This window comes from Asparagus officinalis, chromosome 4 (assembly GCF_001876935.1).
Source record: "Asparagus officinalis chromosome 4, Aspof.V1, whole genome shotgun sequence".
NCBI lineage: Eukaryota > Viridiplantae > Streptophyta > Magnoliopsida > Asparagales > Asparagaceae > Asparagus > Asparagus officinalis.
In genome coordinates this window covers 11444652-11466155 of record NC_033797.1, presented here as the reverse complement: position 1 = coordinate 11466155, position 21504 = coordinate 11444652, and the positions used below count along the sequence as shown (strand labels likewise).

Below are 21504 nucleotides of genomic sequence, written 5' to 3'. Positions count from 1 at the left end.
ACTTATATTCAATTTTCTGATCAACCAAATAAAAAAACATGGTGATTTTGAAAATTTTTGGTACCAAATTGGATGGACACATTTGGTTATTGTCATAAATCAACGGCCTGTTACCATGTTGATCCACAAAATCTTCTTGTACCTATGTTTTTTGCTTACACACTATGGATGACAAATAGAAATCCTATCAAAACACCCATCAAACTTTCCATGTTTGGGATCTTTATGGATTAGAACACCCCGCACCTACTCGTGGATGACTGGTTAAACAGACTTTTCATATGCTGGCTGTTACTATGGTATCTGTAATCTTCGTCAACAATGTATATCAAAGATTAAAATATGTAATACAAACATTTACCTAATTGCATGATATATACGCTATAGAATTCCCCAATAACACAATTCAAGACTTCTCAACGTTCCTGAGACGCACAGCCACTAGAATTCACAAGCATGGGGACATTCTGGTGGAGGACATGAAGAGCTCAGTTACTCCAACATCAAATCAAAGAAGACACAAATGTCAGTACTAATAATTGAGACACTGATTGTGGCCGATACTCGATCAACATCAAACTTGTAAGGAAAATAGTACCTTCTTTGGACTGGCATCCAACGACTATAATAAACAGTGACAAAGCGTGGGTAAAATTAATGATGCGCCTCATTGGTCAGTTTCTTGTCTTTGGAGGATGGTAAAATTCTGGCCTATAGCTTTTCCATTTCTGTAGACAAGAAGAATTTGAATAGTTCAATCTGGTACAGTTAAATTTATAGGTGGTAGATATATCTCTTTATAGTACAGTTGCGTATAACAAATAATTTACTTGTTTGGGCATCAAGGGGATTGAAGACACTCACTCGAAGTTACGTGTGACATTCTCTTAATTCTAGTGGGCATATACTCTACAAACTTCCTTTCTGAACGAAGACTGTAGTTTGGTCTTGAATCTGAAACAACCAGAGACTTGTCATGACTCAGCCCTAAGAGAATAGGAGGCTTCCCTATAGCATATCGAAATATTAGAGGATCTCTTTGCAATACATTTTTGTCACTTGAAACCCAAATGAATGGGTACATATTACGCAGATATAACTCTATTTGGTCATCAAACTTCTGAGTGCCTCACCTATAGCATTATAGGGCACGCATCAATAATTAACCCTATTTGTAATGGGCTAAATTACTAAATTGGTATTTAAAGTAGACCCTCTTTGCCAATAAGGTATTTACAAAAACTCCGACGACATTATGGTATTTCATTGTGACTCTATTTACCGATAAGACACTATTTCTCAAAATTCCGGCAGGAAAATTTATTTTAGGGAAAATTGTGTTGAGGCCCCAAAAGTAGGGACTTCATGTGACCAGCCCCCTTGTATTTTGGCCCATATGATTCAGTCCCAAAAAGTATTATTTAATATTTCAAGCCTCTCCATGTCAGCAATACAAAAAAAGAGATTGTGTTTTGAAAAAAAAAATCTGAAATTATCCCTCCACTTATCTTCCCCAAACGCATGGTCTCCAAAAACATGGAAAGTCGCGTCCATTAATGCGATCTGACGAAAAAAATGGAGGAAAATTTTCTGTCTTTTTTTAAACTCTATCATGAGCAATAACTCATGTTAGTTCTAAGTTATTTAATGTTAATTCTAATTTATTTCATGTTAATTCTAACTTATTTCATGTTAGTTCTAATTCATGTTAAAGCTTAACTTTAAGTTAGTTCTAATTCATGTTAAAGCTAACTTTAAGTAGAACTAACATAAATACTTTAGGCTACTTGGTTTAGTGGTAAAGCTTGGGAATTTGGAGAGGGTGTCAGGAGTTCAAACCCCTGGAGCTACAATATAATTTGAAGGTCTTTGTTTGGGCCTTGGGTCTCTTATGTTAGTTCTAACCCACGGTATGTTAGTTCTAACTCACCGCATGTTAGTTCTAATTCACGTTAGTTCTAGGCTTTTGGACTCTTATGTTAGTTCTAACCCACGGCATGTTAGTTCTAACCCGCCGCTTATTAGTTTTAGTTCTAATTCATGTTAATTTTAGGCTCTTGGGCTCTTATATTAGTTCTAACCCACGGCATGTTAGTTCTAACCCACGATATGTTAGTTCTACACACCGCTTGTTAGTTCTAGTTTTAATTCATTTTAGTTCTAGACTATTGAGCTCTTATGTTAGTTCTAACCCACGACATGTTAGTTCTAACTCACCGCACGTTAGTTCTAGTTCTAATTCATGTTAGTTCTAGGCTCTTGGGCTCTTATGTTAGTTCTAACACACGGCATGTTAGTTCTAACTCACCGCTTGTTAGTTCTAGTTCTAATACATATTAATTCTAAGCTCTTGGGCTCTTATGTTAGTTCTAACACACGTCATGTTAGTTCTAACCCACGGCATGTTAGTTCTAGTTCTAACTCACCGCTTGTTAGTTCTAGTTCTAATTCATGTTAGTCCTAGGCTCTTATGTTAGTTCTAACCTACGGCATGTTAGTTCTAACTCACGACATGTTAGTTATTTAGTTCTAACTCACTGTATGTTAGTTCTAACTCACCACTTGTTAGTTCTAGTTCTAATTCATATTAGTTCTAGACTAACTCACCACTTGTTAGTTCTAGTTCTAATTCATATTAGTTCTAGACTCTTGAGCTCTTATGTTAGTTCTAACCCACGACATGTTAGTTCTAACTCATTAGTTCTAATTCTAATACGTGTTAGTTCTAAGCTCTTGGGCTCTTATGTTAGTTCTATCTCACGGCATGTTAGTTTTAACCCACGGCATGTTAGTTCTAACCCACGGCATGTTAGTTCTAACTCACCACCCGTTAGTTCTAGTTTTAATTCATGTTAGTTCTCGGCTATTGGGCTCTTATGTTAGTTCTAACACACTGCATGTTAGTTCTAACTTACCGTTTGTTAGTTCTAGTTCTAATTCATGTTAGTTCTAGGTTCTTGGACTTTTATGTTAGTTCTAACTCATGGGATGTTAGTTCTAACTCGCCGCACGTTAGTTCTAGTTCTAATTCATGTTAGTTCTAGGCTCTTGGGCTCTTATGTTAGTTCTAACCCACGGCATGTTAGAACTAACATAATATCCATTAGAACTAACACGAAATCCACTAGAACTAACACATATATTAGAACTAACATGATATCCATTAGAACTAACACAAAAATAATATCTTCTTTTTTAAATATAATAATATTATACATAGCATAATTTTTGACCGAGGAATTTACGCACCTAGGAATAAAATAATATTATACATAGCATAATTTTTGACCGAGGAATTTACGCACCTAGGAATAATTGTTAGAACCAACGTCAATTTAACACCTCACCGAGGAATTTACGCACCTAGGAATAATTGTTAGAACCAACGTCAATTTAACACCTCCTAAATTTTCCATATTTTTCCATCCAAACATCTCCCACAATTTTTACATACAGACCAATAAATTAAAATCAAAAACATCCAAAAAACCCCAAACCCCAACCAGTGCCAGCCCTTGTCGTTCTTCTTTTCCGATCTCGCCATTCTATTGTCTGCCTTTGCATTTTCATAAGGGTTTGAGTGGCTTCCTCCGCGCTGTCAACCCCAGATGAACCGTCTTTGTCCTTCAGCTCGTCGTGATGAACGACTTCGTAGTTGTTAACGGATTTTGCTTCCCTGGACGATATTTTTCCGACGAAAAACCTAGCACTGTTGAAATCTGACGAGAAAATTAAAAATTCGAGAGTTTCGGTGGCTCCTAAGCAGTGGAAGAGAGAGTTTGTGTGTGTGTACTTGAATAAGGAGGGGACGCAATAACCGAGTTCAGTCCCATCAAAGGGGCAAGCTTGTAACTTCCACTAGGCTTTTTTTGAAAACCGATACTTTTGAGGCATCGTCACAAATACTGTGTATTTGGAGCTTATTCACATGGGGCAGAATACAAGGGGTCTCGTCATATGAAGTTTCCGCTTTTGGGGTCTGGACACATTTTTTCCTTTATTTTAAGTTTTTAACATCCTTACCTCCCAAAATTATTAAATCTATGCCCATAATTATCAAAAAAAAGCATCCCCTCCCTCTCCCTCTCCCTCTCCCTCTCCCTCTCCCTCTCCTCCTCCTCCTCTCCCATTCCCCTCTCCTCCCCTCCTCATCCCCACCACGATCCCCGCCTTCCCCGAGCAATCCGCCATAACCTCATCCTCATCCTACCCCTCCTTCTCCTTCCCCCCCGACCTCCTCCCCTCCCTCTCCTTCTCCTCCTCCTGCCTGAATTTTCAAGGAAGAGGATGTGAATTTAATAATTTTGAGAGGTTAGGGAGGAAAAAGAAATTTTCCTGCCAGAATTTCAAGGAAAATGGTCCTATTGGTAAGCATGGCCTTAATAAAATATCATAATGTCGCCGGAGGTTTTTTAAATACCTTAATGGCAACGAGAGTCTAATTTAAATACCAATTTGGTAATTTAACCATTTGTTATGTCCTGCAGGTCCTGCAACAATGTAGAACTCTGATTATTCAATTCTTGAGACTATTATTCAAGAAATTTTTACAGCTCTCTGGCCCTAAGTATGGCATCTTCAGTTCAATACACGCAAAGCTTCTGAGTGAATGTAGGAAGTTAAACTCACCACAAAACCTAAGCATTGAAGTTCCTATCAGTGCCAAAGATAGGTCACACTAATCGTGCATGCAAAACAAATTGCCCTTTTCTAAATTGACTGATTCATTTAGCATGTCACTACCTCAGGAATTAAAAACAGATACATTAACAATTCGCTCTTGTAGAACGCAGATATAAGGATAACCTACAACATGGTATGATAGATATTGAAAATTTGAACAATCAAGCGAACAACTAAAGTATCCATTAAGAACATACATGTGTTTATGTACAAAAATATCCCAGAGTCATCTCTCAGCTTGCCAAAGGATCATCACAACTATATCAGCATCAGTTTCTGAATCTGATTAGTTTAAAAAGTAACTGAGGTTCCCAGAAAAAAAGAAAGAAAGAAAGAAAGAAAGGGGGGAAACAGTGAGAAGATAAGAGAGGGATGGACTGTATAATAAATTGTTTCAAAAACACATTCAGTAGAAAGTAACTTACAGACCGTTAGCAACAAAATTTTAAAAGAGAAACAAATAGGACAGATCAAAGCAGTGCCCTAAAACTAGAAAATACTGACATATCAAAAGAAAATAGAGTGAGATGTAGCTGTGTACTTCCCCGGGTATGAGAAATATCAAAATGCCTACTCAACATACCATGCTCAACTAGTGTGGAGATCAAACAATGACTCACTCCAGTTTACCTGAAGAACTGATTTGCATGCTCCATCCTAACTTCTAAATCATTCTTGGGAACCCTCTCAATCTGTCATTCAGGCTTTCAATTTATTTAGGAGCAAGCACAGATCACTCCAACACTTAGGTGGTCACTTTCAAAGGACAATTATTTGTATGAGTAGTTGGAAGCGGTAAATCAGAGTACTAAATGTTTTAATTCAATAGAGAATCAAAATTTGAAGAAATGCATGAGAGAATACAGATAATAATCAAAAGAGAAATATAAAAGCAGGGAGAGAATAAGAAATAGTGGGGCTCAAAAAGGCGAAGCATGATCATCCCAATAGATACGAATTGAAGAAAATCCAAAAGCAAAAGCGCCAAGGTGCTCAAATAAACCATAAGGAAGCTTGTGCAGGAGCTTATCTCTAGTAAATGCCTTGGACCATAGCAACTTCTTGAACCGTATGAGCTAAAAGTAATAGCTACCAGAATGTTACTCATGTAATGGAACATAAGAATGGTGGTAATATACAGAACTCAAGCCATCGAAACTCCACCCTTCAGTTGTTTACCAGTAATGTCAACAAGCTCTTCAAACATGAAGGCCTGGTTTACCACTATAAACTAATGAAAAATGAAAAATATTGGCAATCCTATGGCAAACACAACCAATGCTACCAGCTACACACAACCCACGGCTCAGTCATAGAAGAAGCATCGACTAATTTTAGAAATTATTGAATGGAGAAAAGTAAGTTGCATATGACCTTAATTCAACTATTGCCCGTGTCAAGGACCGGAAGCCTGCAGTGGAAACTTATGGATTTATCGGTAACCCTTGTGCCTGGGATGAAGAACTGAAATATCATAGTCAAGCAAGCACCTTCTGGAGCAATACCTGCATGTAACCAAGGTTTTAAATATCGGATATCGGGGAAATATCGGATGGCCAAAATTCATATCGGATTACGGATATCAGGAAAATATCGGGGATATGTGGTAAATATCGGAATGCCATAATGAATGTTTGCATACATAGTATAATGCATTAAAATGTAATCTCAACATATGTAATGAAATTTAAACATACAAAATAATCTCAACATATGTAATGAAATTTAAACATACAAAATATGAATAATATATGTTTAGGATCACTAATCAATCTTCTAAAACAAACAAAAATGCAAAGCAACGTTGCAACATTCGATCTGCTTTTTTTAGGGCAAAATGTCATTTGATATAATGGGGAAATCTTGATATCTCGCCCAAAAATTCTAAACACGGTATATTATTTTGCAACAAGCTATATAAAAAGATATATTGGTCCACATATCGACTAATATATCGGCCATATCGGAGATTTATCACTCAAAATAGCCAAAAAAACGGTAAAGGATATTTAAAGACCATATCGGTTGCGGCAAGCCCTGTAAAAGGATATATCGGGGATATATCGGGCCATGTCGGGGATATTTAAAACAATGCATGTAACACAAAATTGGCTATGAAACCGCATTCTAGACACCAGTAACAAAAATGCATAAAACATCTTAACAAAAAAACCCACCATAAAACGCACAGTCGGGCTTTGCTAAATGGCATTGCAAGCTCTTTGCCAAGTGCTTCATGCTCACTTGCTGTCAGTATCCCCAAATCACAAATCACAAACACATGGAGAAACACAAGTTCAATTAGCAATAGCAATGAAAGCGTTACTTGCGTATAGACCCCTGTAGTTTAATTGTTGCGGATAGGACCCTGAGTGAAATTTTTTGACTCTTTTACCCTCTGGAGGTCTATTTATCAAGAAACAATTTTCTATTTCTCTAAGGATAAAAGAGTCGAAAACATTCAGTCAGGGGGTCTTCGGCGACAATAAAACTAAATGGGTCTATCTGCAATTAACCAGGAATGAAATAAAGCAAGTGAAGAAACTACGAACCACTGAAAGCGCTTGGCCTCTCTGGATAGCCATATCAGTGCGAGTTGGAGCGCTCAAGTTCTGATCTCCTGCTGGAGCATCAGCTGAAACAGATAACAAAGATAGATAATTCCTACCATTGAAGATTCCTATAGCAATCAAACTACTAGGACAAGAGACACTATTGTACCATGCACACCAAGGACTTTGAGTCTTCGGAACTCAGAGCCAACAGTGATGAGGGAGGTCGACACCTGAAGATGGAGGTCACCATATTGTGTGATAGCAACTGTGAGCAGATCACCCACATTCTTCAGCCTGTCTACTAAGTTCTGTAGCTGTGCTAGATCAGGAACCTGTACTAACGTCTGTTGCCAAATAGAGAATATTAGCAATTTGAGTGCAACCTAAAAAGGCAGAGAAAATAATAAGATGTTCTGTTGTAGTCTTGCAGATGTGTATGGCAATGGATGGACTATATAGAAAATAGTTTTCTATTAGAATTTTATAGCAAATAAAAGGTTATCAGAATTTTATAGCAAATAAAAGGTTATCTCATTTGAGAGTTCGAGTTTTATCTTAAGAAGAAGAAATTCTAGTTTATTTTTATTTTTGAACTAAATGCAAACATGNTGTAGGCAAATATTTAAAAAAACATTTGCCATGTCATAACTTTTGGACATGGATGATGAGCTTTCAAATTCAGCAATTCCTATTAACTAGCAACTTGTGATGTCAATTCTAAATCAAAGATGAGATGGGTATTCTACACGAGAATGTGGGCAGAAATAATTTCTTGTTCTAATTCATAAGGTATGGAAATGAACTTCTTCAACCCTGAAATGAGGACTCCAAAATGAGACCATATACTGTGACTTCTTTCTTTACTTCTTGTAACTATTGTAATTACCTTCCCAGTGAACTCTTGGTAACCTTGCCCTTCACCTCAAAAAGGAAAAGAGAGTTTGACTGCTTTAAGCAAGGAAATCATAACTTACAGGTAAGAAATAATTGATGCTTCTAATAAAAATGCCCCTTTGCAATGTTGATCGTGATAGGGATAAACTCAGAATAAAACTAATAATGATGAAATTTACTAAAGTTAGAGTTAGATGTAATAACAACTGGCAATAAACTTACAGTTACACTTCACATTCACGCCTAAAAATTGTAAGAAAAAGTTTCCTATGAACTTTTTCTCTTTGACACAATTTTCGAAATGGTTGGTGTGTATGATTCATATAGCATTAACCAAGTAAAAAAATGAAACCAACAGGAGAAAAACAAATGACCCACAGAACTGAGACAAAAACTCAACCTACATTGTTACCAGCGACATCCATCTAGTTTTGCCCAAGAACAATCATGTCAACTACTCACAAGATACTGAATCTCATGTATGATCAACTACAACTGATGTCTGGTTCGCCGCCGACACAATGCAAGCCTTCACTTCCATGTAATTGTTGTCACCCACATCATATAGTCATTATATTTATCTGGTTCACTTTAGAATTTTACAATTTGTAATCACAGTTTTGGGGGTGTCAAGATTTTTTAATGACTTTTATTAGGGATTGATTTCAATTGGAGTTGCGGATTAAACTCTTTTCCATGCTCAAAAGGTTGCAATTACGACTTAGGCTCAACTAAAGGGCCTTTCACACTTAAAATTCACACCCAAAAAATGTCAGAAATGTTTCCTTGTGGACTTCTCCTCTTTGATGCAATTCTGCAACTAGTTGGCGTGCACCATCATCATAATACCAACCAAGCGAAAATCACTAGCACAAACGTAGCACTCCTCTACATTTCGCCAACTGGGCTCATGTCAAAAATCACATTAACCATCAAATCACAAACCTGCGGCAAGTCCTGAGCAGCATCCAGCTGCCCATGCTGCCCCACCTCCGCCCTCGACAGTGGCTTCGAGATGGGCACATCCTGAACCACCCGCAGACTTCAGCCCCTTCGTCTCGAACGTCAGTACGGGCGCCGGGCTGGTGGACCCCGCGGGTCAGCTTCTTCACGAGCTTAATCTGGATCGCCGCCGTCTCTCCACTGCGAACCGAGCCTGCACCGCTGCGGCGCTGCTGCACGCGCGTGGAGGATGGCGGCGTCGACGAGGAAGGGCGATGCGGTCGTCGCAGTTGCTGGAGATGCGGAGTCGCGGAGAGAGGAAGTCGTTCTGAATTGGGCGGATGGATTGGACGCCGTCGCCGCTGAGGAGGTTTGTGAGGATGACGCGCTGTGGCGGGGTCCTCGGTCCTCGTCAGGTAGAGGTGGCACGTGCGGCCGATCTTGTCGAGGGATGGGAGGAAACCTGAGGAAAATTTTTGAGATTTGAGGGGGGATTAGGGCTTAGGGTTTACGTAGTTAGAGAGAGAGAGGAGGAGGAGATTTAGGGTTTTACGTTTGTCGAGGAGAGCGACGCCGTCCAGAGTGAGGAATGCTTTGAACTTCATTTCTCCTGCTTCCCTCGACTTCACTTGACGGACCGCGAGCAAGCCCCTGCTTTTGAAACTTCAACTAAAGTTGCGCTAAAATCTTACCGGGCCTTGAGTTGGTTTGCTCAGACGATTGCTAGTAGGGGTGCCGAACCGCATCCGTATCCGATGAAATAACCGTGATCGTATCCGTTAAGATACGGATATGGTTACTCAAAACTATAACCGATAGAATATGATTACGGATATGGTTTTGTAGTGAAATATCCGTATCCGTATCCGAAAATATCCGAATACATATTGGTCATACTCTTACGATAGTTTCGATTCTTAGATTATGAATTTGTGGTTAATTTTGATGATCAAGATGTCTAATCTTAGCTTTTCAATCATAATGAATATATTAACGAACTCTTTTTGTATCATATGACTATATTTTTCTGAATACTATCTAGTTTTCTCATATTCTTTTTGTATCTGCATGCATATCCGTTTATATATCCGCATCTATATCCGTAACCGTATCCGATTTTGGCGGATATGGATATGAATTTTTCTTACCGACATATATCTGTATCTGTAGACTGTATCCGTATCTGAGATGGGTAAACGGATATGGATATGGTAAGTGCTATATCTGAGCCGTATCCGCTCCATTAACACCCCTAATTGCTAGGTGAAATTTAGTCCCTCAATCTCTATATTTTGAATTAGCCCCCTCAAATCTTTGAAGTGCGCTAAAATTAGCCAGTTAGCATCGGGTTAATACATGTGGGGGACTAATTCAGAACGCTTAACATACTTAGGGGACTAATTTAAAACATATGAAGGCTTGTGGGCTAATTTCAAAATACTTGGAGATTTGGGACTAACTTCGAAATATGAAAGATGTGGGAGACTAAATAGTCTAAATTGGAGAACCTATTCTAAAATTGAGCTGCGCAGGTTAGTTTTGTGGTTGGGTGGGTTCGAGTGGAAAGTTGGAGATTAACAATTTGATGGTGTGTTCGTTGTTTTCATTGGTGGAGTCATCTATGGCTGATGTTTTAGATTGATCGGTGTTAAATGAGTTTGGTCCTCGTACTCTTTGATCAAATTGGTGTTACTTATTAGATGCTACTTTGGTTAAAATAGATCTGCCGCTGCTAGCCTCTATGTAGCTCCATCGCTAGCTATAATATAACCTAAATATTAGATATATGTGAAAATTTTATTATTGTTGATTTATATAGTTCATGTTTAAAAGCATCACAAGTCATAAGCCGGAAATTGTATTCTAGGAGTGATATTCTTTTATTTGGATTAGCTTTAGAAATACGTGGCCCATGAAATTCAAATTTGGATTACTCTAAAATCATATCAAAGATCTTGTCGCTACACTTAAACTTTGGAGTTATGATGAGGGTTAAATGTTATAATTTTCTAGTTGACATAAAGTAATAATTGATAGGGAAAAATGTTTCAAGGCCCCAAAACAAAAAAGCGGATGTGGGCAGGCCCCCTGTATTTTTTTTGGTTTAGCCTTTCAGCCCAAAAAATTGTGAAAAAATTGGTGGCCAGACCCAAAAGCCCCATACGTATATCGATGCAAGTGGCTGCTGTACTTCTTGTTGCTTCACTCCCGAAAATGGGCCCGCTCATCTCTCTCAACAGAAAGAACCCGGACTGAATGGGTTTCTCTCTTTGTTTTCGGGTGATCTCTCCCAACGCATTTATGACAGACGGTGACGGGGAAACGCCGGGGGGAAAAAAGCGCCGGCTCCGCGCCATTTATTGTCGTGCATTCAATCTCATCTTTGTTAAAATTGGTTAGTTTTTATCTCGTCACTCTCTCATTAATGAAATTAGGGGTTTTTTTTCAACTGTTCTACAGCCCTTATTTGCACTGAAATCATCTTCTCTCTTCGGCAATTCTGCTCCGACATCCTCTGAGGATGAGGAGAGTAACGAGGCGACGGAAACCCTATTGAGCATGAAAAGTCTGGATATTCGCGAAAGTAAGAGGAGACGCTCGCTGGAGGATGTGTCCATCTCAAAGAAGAAGTAAGTTCCCAAGCAATTGAGGGATTTTGAATTTAATTAGTGTAAATGAGTGATTTTGATTTTAATTGAGGTTTATGGGTTCTTTTTTTGAATAAAATGGTGGTGAGAGACTGGTTATTGTAGTGTAGAACCAGTTTCGTAATTTTGGAGTAAGATCTGAACAATACGAAGTGTTATCAGTTTGGAACAAATGAATGTAAATAATTCTCATTTGTTGATAGCTAGTTGCAATGCATGTCAATAAATCTTGGTTGTTGTTAACGTTTATGCATAAGTGTCAAGTATTAGCTATTCATGTTAATAAAACGAAATTTTGACTCAGATAATGCCTTTACGGTTAATTGTTACCTACTTTGGAGTTGAACGACTTGTTAAGAGTAAATAGTTGTTTATGCAGGAAAGCTACAGCCGAAGGTGATATACGGCCTAGTGCCTGTCTTGGATCATATTGTACTTTCATGCAAAGACTTCAACCAAAACTGAAGCAGTGGCATTGGGATGCCTACAAGGGCAGTAACTTTGAGCACTATGTATTCTTCGGACCTCCAGCACGTGATCGACGGGCACTAGAGCATGTGCTCAGCCATTATGTTGGCGAAACTGATGAATTCTCTTTTTCTGATCCCATAAGCGGGACTATATTTTCAGTCCAATTTGATGAAGAGTGGGTGCAAACTCACACGGGCTTCCCTATTGATGGGGAATTGATCTACGGGAATAGACACCCGCACAACCGGCTTTGGAGGGAATATTTTGAAGAGAAGAAAGAAATGCTAAAGGCAAAGTCAAAGGCGAAGGCCAAGGCCACAGAAGAAGCTGGTAGCATGAGGAGATATGTTGAGGAGTTACTGGAAACACTGGTTGAGTCTTCTGAAAATAAGGACATTGAGGATTTTGTGCTGCTTCAGATCTTGTACCAGTGTGCAATGATTTGGTGCCCCAACAGCTCACAAGGCATTCCAAGACAGTTGTTTCAATATGTAGATAGTATTGAGAGAGTGAAGAACATTGCGTGGGGTAAAATTATTTTTGATGAGACGAAGAGAGGCATTCAAATTGCCGTTGAAGGGTTGAGGAAGCCAGGGGTTACATACGTACCTGGATGCATGCCGCTCATCCCTGTAAGTTGCATGACCAACTGGTCTGACATTTGTTTTAGTTAACATTAGTCTTGGTAACAGGCATTAGAAAACATGTACAATATTAAATGTTTACAGAATATGGTTAAAATTAACATGTTAACATGAACTTTAACATATAAAAATTAAAGTTAACATCAATAGGTGAAAGTTAACATGTTATCATGAACTTTAACATATAATTATTAAAGTTAACATTAATAGGTGAAAGTTAACATGTACCCATTAATGTTAACATGTTTTGGTGAAAGGTAGCTATTTAGAGTGTAGTTGAAGAATGAGTTCTGAAAGTTAACTATTTTGATATTCGTTCCTTCGATTCTGACAGCTATGGTACTATGAGATGACTGGCATTAAAAAACCAGCCCTAAACTTGAGATGGAAGCCTCCGATGACCAATTGGGTAAGGCTTGCATGTGAATCTCCGTACAACCAATATTTCGATTGTGCTCCAACATGCACTTCAAATCATCATCGTTGTCAACTGAAAAACTGAGGTTGGGGTGCCTCTCAGATTTAAATATAAAGGATAAAGCTTCTTTAGGTACTTTCAATCTTTCAGACACATCAAATTGGAGTTCATCAAAGCTTGTTGTCGAACTTAGCTTCACGAATATGGCATTCTCGCCTAAAGAAACCATGCAAATCAAGTCATTGACGGCCATTAGGGGTGGTTGAAAGTTATGAGGACAGTTATGAAGGCAATTATGACGAGTTGAGGAGTAATTGAGGGGATTTCAGGTGCAAAAGGGCTGTAAACAGTTGAAAAAAACCCTAATTTCATTAATGAGAGAGTGAGAGATAAAACTAAAAGAGAGAAGATGATTTCAGTGCAAATAAGGGCTGTAGAACAGTTGAAAAAAAATAACCTCCTAATTTCATTACATGAGAGAGTGACAGAATAAAAAACTAAACCAATTTATAACAAAGGATGAGATGATGACGACAATGAAATGGCGGGAGCCGTGCGCTTTTTTCCCCCCGGCCGTTTCCCGCGCTCACTCGTCTGTCATAAATGCGTTGGGAGCAGATCACCCGAAAACAAAGAAGAAACCCATTCAGCCGGTTTTTTCTGTTGAGAGAGATGAGCGCGGCCCATTTTCGGGAGGAAGCAACAAAAGTACAGCACCCACTTGATGATATAACGTATGGGGCTTTTGGCGTCTGGCCACAATTTTCATCCAATTTTTTGGCTGAAAGGCTAAGGCAGTTAATTGGGGGGGCTGGGCCACATCCGCTTTTTTGTTTTGGGGCCTTGAAACATTTTTCCCTAATTGATACGTTAACTTGTTTTTTGTAAAATATATGTATTTCATAGTAAGTCCGAAAAGCATCTTTCTGTACCTACATGCATAAGGATATTGTTCGTTAATCGAACTAAGAGAAGAAGAAAGAGGATTTCTATGAGGGAGGCTCCGACAATGGGTAAGGAGATTTATTTTCTTTTCTTCGTTGTTGTGTTCTCAAGGAGATTGATCCTCCTTTTATAGGGGCTAAACCCACCATCTCCACCCCCTTCATATTCGCCCCATGAGAGATTTCCTCTCAACAAACACACGTTTCCAAGATTTTTGTAACAGAGAAATGAACGTTGATTTGGTCACTGAAGACCGATTCAAAGTAACATCTCCCACTTGACCAAATCAACCAAGTGATATGTCTTCCACTATCCATGAGATCAGATGTTTCTCCTTACCATTACTCCCACTATCCGTGGAGAGTAACTCTTATTTCATTATTCATGAAATTTTACTCGGACTTATTTATTCCTAAGTCCCATCAAACTTACATATTTGATAAAAGATTTCGCTGGTATTACTTTTGTCAAAGGATCAACAATCATATTTGTAGTAAGGATATAAGTCACTTTGACTTCTCCCTTTTCTATAATATCTCAAATATAATGATACCGGATCTCAATATGTTTTTCTTTGGAGCTATTCGCGCCACTATTGATTAAGTTAATTGCTGCTTGATTATCACAATAAATATCGATAGGTCCTTTTAACAAATTGAGATCGAGATCAATCAAAAACGGTCTTATCCAGACAGCATGTGTAGTTGTCATACTACAACCTATATATTCAGCTTCTTGCGTATATCTAGCAACACACCCTTGTTTCTTGCTACTCCAAAAAAACAGCTCCTCCTCTAAAGATGAATAAGTGTTCGAAAGTGGATTTTCTATCATCTTTATCACCTCCGAAATCAGCATCGGAATAACCGAGGAGTTCAAGCGAGTCAGCTTGATAAACTAATCTATGAGTCAATATACATCTGATATACTTCATAATCCTTTTAACAGCTTCTCAATGTGCTGGTCCTGGATTACTTTGATATCGACTGTCTGATATACTTCATAATCCTTTTAACAGCTTCTCAATGTGCTGGTCCTGGATTACTTTGATATCGACTGACTAGACTCACAACATAAGCTATATCAGACTTCTCAATGTGCTGGTCCTGGATTACTTTGATATCGACTGACTAGACTCACAACATAAGCTATATCAGATCTGGTGCACAACATTGCAAACATCAAGCTTTCAATTGCTTGAGCATAAGGGACGTATAATGGCTTTTGCCCTTCTCCAAGGCTTTGCTCTTTACATAATTTCTTTCCTGTGACCAACGGGGTTGGTGTCGGATTGGAATTCTCTAATCCAAACTTTTTAAGAACTGATCTTAAATATTTTTCTTGGTTTAAACTTAGCATTCTAGACTTTCTATCTCGAATTATTTGAATTCCAAGAATATATGATGCATCTCTCATGTCTTTCATCTTAAACTTTTCGCTGAGATCTGCCTTGATTTTATTCAACATTTCTATGTCATTTCCAGTGAGCAATATATCATCCACATATAAGGATAATATAGTAAATTTTCTTCCACTTTTCAAGACATATACACAATTATCTAATTTATTTTGAATAAAACCAAGTTTAGTGACTGCATCATGAAATTTGAGATACCATTGTCTAGAATATTGTTTTAAACCATATAGAGATTTCATTAATTTGTAAACTTTATATTCATATCCTTTCACCTGAAAACCTTCAAGTTGTTGCATATATATTGCTTTCTTCAAATCTCCGTTAAGGAATGCAGTTTTAACATCCATTTGGAATAACTCCTAATCAAGATATGTAACTATAGCCAAAATAATTCTAATGGATGCAAATTTAGCTACAGGAGAATACGTCTCCTGAAAATCTATTCCTGCCTTCTGGTTATAACCCTTAGCAACTAACCGTGCTTTGAATTTATCAATAGATCCATCAACACGATATTTCTTTTTGAGCACTTATTTGCACCCTATGGCCTTTCTATTTTCTGGTAGATTACATAACTCACATACATTATTCTTTTCTATAGAATCAAATTCTTCTTCCATAGATTCTAGTCATAAAGCTGATTCATACGATTTCATCACATCAGAAAAGGTTAGGGGATCTTGTTCTTCTATATTTGTATCTACCAAGAAACAGAATAACTCACATGACTACAAATAGCAATTATTCATCCATAATGGTTGTGTTCTTGGTCTTTTGTTGCCTACAACTGGTTGATGAGGTACATGATTTTCCATAGGTATTTTATCATTTTCAAGGTTAGGTTCATTCACAATATCAGGGTTATTAGTGGGAATAATACCGTAATAATCATCATCTATTACGGTTAAAGGTTCTATTTCCTCTCGAACTTGTTCCTTTTCCTCTAGATTCTCTAGAAATATAGCATCTCTGCTTTTAATGACCCTTTTTTTATTGTAGAACTTATATCATTTTGACTTTTCTGAACACCCTATGAATCTACACTTTATTGTTGTAAAATCTAACTTATCTCTAAGTTGACATGGAATGAGAACATGGGCTAATGATCCCTACTTCCTGAGATGACTCAGATTAGGTTTCCTCCCATTCCATAATTCATAAGGTATAGATACAACTGATTTGGTGAAAATTCTATTTAGAATCATGTAGTTTGCGGTTAACAATGCTTCTTCCCAAAAGTTTTTAGAGAGACCAGAATAGGTCAACATGCATCTAACTATATTTAGTAATGTTCTGTTTTTTCTTTCAGCAACACTATTCTGTTGTGGTATATATGACATTGTTGTATGTCTTTTAATTCCATACTGAATACAATAAATTTTAAATTCTTTGGAGTTATATTACCCACCTCTATCAGTTCTCAAAATTTTGATTTTCATTCCAAGTTAATTTTCAACTTCTGTCTTATATCTCTTAAAACAGTCAAAAGCTTCTAATTTTCTAGATATAAGATAGACATGTGTAAACTTAGAATAATTATCTATAAAAATAATAAAATATTCTTTATTACTATGAGTTTTGACACTTAGGGGATCATAAATATCCGGGTGTATCAACCCTAAAAGTTCATTGGCTCGTTGTCCACCAATAAAAGGTTTTCTAGTCATTTTGCCAGTTAAACAATGTTCACATGGTGGCAATTGAACATTAGATAGTGCAGGAAGTAAGTTCATTCTGATAATTTCTTTTATTTTTGAAATACTAGCATGTCCTAGTCTAGAATACCAAAATTCAGAATCAGAAATATAACAGGACAAGTAGTTCAAATTAGAAATTATTATCAGAATTATTACAAACTATTGGAAGAATACATAATTCATGCTCGGGCACATATTTTCCCATAGCATACACTTTATTATTCTTGCATATAGAAACTCTGTTATTATAGAACCTAACTTCTAGCCTTTTTTTCATTAAGCTGGGAACAAAGATCAGATTGTACCAAATTCCTGACGCATAGAACACATCTTTGAGGACAAGAATGTTGTCCCCAAGATCCAATCTATACGAACCAGTACCTTCTACATCGATATAGATATTATTTCCCATATAGATTCTCTGTTCTCTTTTCTTCAGCTCGGTGAATTATGTGACTCCATTCTTATCCTTTGCGATATGTTTAGTCGCACCGGAGTCGATCCACCAACCGCTAATATCTGTCATCACAATATTGCATTCCGTCACACCGACGAATTCTCTTTTGCTAGTACCCCCTTGTTCTGGATGTTTATAGCCTCCTTTATTCTCTTGTTTTTCACATTGTGGGCAATTTGGCTTGAAATGACCGAACTTTTCACAATTGTAGCAGGCTCCGCGGGGTACTTTCTTTCTCTTGAACTGCTGTGATTTCGGTCTTCGCGGTTATGGTTTGCTAGAACCAATGTTTTTATAGCTTCCAGCATTATGCCTAGGGTGGACATAATTCAGCTCTTACTGCACCATATTCAATTTTGGTTCTTTCCTACTGGCTATTAAATCCTTTTCTATCGCTAGGTGCATAGTAAGATTAATGACAGATTTAACGGCATGGTTCATTCTTAATGTGGTGGCAACCACAGTAAGGGAAGGGGTAGACTATTCAAAATAGTTGTCACTTGCATTCTTTCTGGGATTTCGGTCCCAGCAGTGGATAAGTCCTTAGCCATGATAATCATTGTATTTATATGCTCTACGACATTGTCTCCCTCTTGCATACGACAAGAATTATACTTATGCAAGAGGAGTTGGACATTGTCTCCCTCTTGCATACGACAAGAATTATACTTATGCAAGAGGAGTTGGATGTTAACTTCAGAGGCGGTGTCGTATTTTTCTTTTATAGCTTGGATGTTAACTTCAGAGGCGGTGTCGTATTTTTCTTTTATAGCATTCCACATGTCCATGGAAGTCTTGTAAGTTTCAAAAAATTTGATTAAGTTATCTTCCATGAACATGAGCATAAGGCTTTTTGTCTTTTTGTCTTTCGACTTTCACTGTTCAAACCATTTTTTTCTTCAGATGTAGATTTATCAGTAAGGGTTGGAGCAGTGATTTTGATTACGTCATCAATGTTGTCATGAATAAGAGTATATCCTATTTTTCTATGTCACATATCATAATTACTGCCATTAAATTTGTTATTTTTTTTCTAGTTCTAATAGAACGAGTTTAGTAGCTATTTGGTAAAGAACTAAAACTAAATTTAATTTAAATATATATAAGGTTGGTATATTGACAATTATACTAAATTAGAATAAAGTTAGATAAATAAATTAATTAATTAAAATAAACCTGACTGTTCCGAGTTGATAAAAGAGACTCCAATTTGCGCGAGATTGACACTTAGCGGTGTTGATTGAACAATTAACTCTCTGATCTGAGTTGGTGTAGCTTGTATTTGAAAAGAATCCAGTAGATAGAACAAGTAACTCTCGGTTCGAACTGATCAACACTTGTGTAATTCAACAAATGAAAGGCATGGTCTGTTGAGAGAAACATGGGCTTTGTAATTGGGCCTTGAAATGTGGGCTTTGAGTGAGTTGTATGTGGGCGGAGCAAAGACTGAGTCTTAAAGTGGAGAGCTGACGCTTAGGGCTTTGGTCTTGAGATTGCTTTTTGATGCAGCGAGGGAACCAAGACCGGTGGGATTCGATCAACTACGACTACTTCCTCTCCGTTCGAATTCGTCATCGTCGCAATGCTCTTCGATTTGTCTCTTTTTCGTCTTCGTCTTCGATCGAAGCAACAAAGTCGTTGATCGATTGAAGCAGCACCTGTCGACGATGACGACGGTCGAAATCGCAGCAGATTCGTCGTCAGCAGAATCGTCGTCCGTTATCGATTGAAGCTAGCTCGAGATAGCGGCGTTCTGGGAGTTAAGGATCGAAGCTTTGCTCTGATACTAGTAATCGAACTCAGAGAAGAAGAAAGAGGATTTCTTTGAGGGGGGCTCCGGTAATGGGTAAGGAGTTTTATTTTATTTTCTTCGTTGTTGTGTTCTCAAGCCTTTTATAGGAGCTAAACCCACTATCCCCACCCCCTTCAGATCCGCCCCATGAGAGATTTCCTCTCAACAAACCCACGCTCCCACGATTTTTGTAATAGAGAAACGAACGTTGATTTGGTCACTGAAGACCGGTTCAAACTAACAGCTACTTCTTAGACCACAAATGTATTTTCGACCAAGTTTAACTGGAGATAAGATGTAAATACTATCTGTTAGAAACCATAAAAATAACACGATTTAACATTTCAAGATGTTAGAGGCTACTAAAGTTTGTAAGGATCAACAATATAGTTGATGTTTATAAAGATGCTTACGAGATATGGAGCTGCATGTCATGATGATAATTCACGGGCGATATGCATAAAATTTGAACATGACTAGTTATAGTTATTTTGGTATTAAACTTTGCAAGATATTCCAGACAAGCAAATATGTAGTTCTTAAAAATACTTCATCAACAAAAAAATCCCATAAATTAAAGGCTGAAATATGTTTGCATACAGGACAATCGAAATGTACCAAATTCTCTCTCTTTTTGAATCAGGGAAGTCTAGTTCGTTTAACACTGGCCAAGGCGACATTAGATTAACAAGAGATAATATTCAGGCCCAAAAAATATGTGGGCTTCTCTCTCACACGATTCCAACCGAGGCCCAAGGTGGGTCTTGCTGATTCTCGGCAAGAGGCCTCTACGAAGATTACGGTTCGTGACCTGTGAGAGCTTTTATTACGTGGAGATGAAGGCTGAGGGGGGTCCACACAAGGTACGAAATATTTATTTACGAAGTTAAAAATGTAGCGCTAACAGGAGCCTAACCTATTATATTTGAAAAATTCCTCAAGGACCCAAAATATGAGACCAATAGAGGGAACAAGTGAGGTGTCTCCATCCTATTGGATAATGAGTTGGCCATCATTAATGATGACCAACTCATTATCCAATAGGAGGGAGACACATCACTTGTCCCCTCCATTGGTCCCATATTTTGGGTCCCTGTAGCAAAGCTCATTATATTTATAGGCCTAGACAAAGAGGAGTTGTTTCTATATTGTTCATATTGTTTTTATATTACCACTAACAAAAGAATGGGGCTTATGGGGACTCACGTTTTTTCTTGACAAAATCTTCAAGAATAAAAAAATCTCATATGTTTGTCAGCAGTAGCACTAAAATTGTATAAAACTTATAGCATAATTATCATTTTCTAATGACAAATACTTAGTTTGTGGATCTTGGAGCGGAAGAATTTGGTTAATTTTCAAGCTTTAAGGTCTGTTCGGCAAAATGTAGGAAACTAGACTAATTATGGTCCTGACCCAATTTTAAGTTAAGTTGGTTCTATTTTGAACCACGAGGGAGTTAGTTCAACATAGAACCAGTTTAAAGCTCTTTCTATAGCCTAAGAAAAACTAGACTAGCTTCGGCCTAGTTTTCCCCAATCAAAATTGTTCTCAAAATTGGACCAGGTTCTAATTAAATTTACACCCGGTCCAATTTTGAATAATTGCAAAACAGGCCCTTACCCAATGCGCTAATCACGGATGCGGGTAGAATTGATTACCTTGTCGTCGGTCTTAGCGTCTCCATTTGCGGCCGACGACGTGTTTTTATCCACTAGGGTATTAAGTATTACTAGTGAGGCAACTTTGTCCCCCTTTTTGAGAGTGGCCTATAAATAACTAGATAATTAGTATTAAAAATAAGGTAATGGGCAATATATCATAATAGCCGATTTCGGCTGTGTTTGATCCCATTAAAGTTACTCTGCAGGTAGAGACTCGAGTCACTCGAGACCTGCTTATTTCCACTGGGATTATATTTTTCTGCAACTATACGTTTCC

The 21504-nt window shown here is 37.7% G+C and overlaps 1 protein-coding gene across 1 annotated transcript; it reads right to left on the bottom strand.

The window, feature by feature from the left end:
* On the bottom strand, positions 251-9762 carry LOC109836615. Its single transcript, XM_020404574.1, is given in 11 exon segments — positions 251-728; positions 6058-6188; positions 6861-6930; positions 7236-7318; positions 7405-7582; positions 9078-9167; positions 9169-9228; positions 9230-9274; positions 9277-9486; positions 9488-9537; positions 9628-9762. Coding segments are annotated over 10 exon segments (963 nt in total). The 5' UTR covers positions 9680-9762; the 3' UTR covers positions 251-728; positions 6058-6063.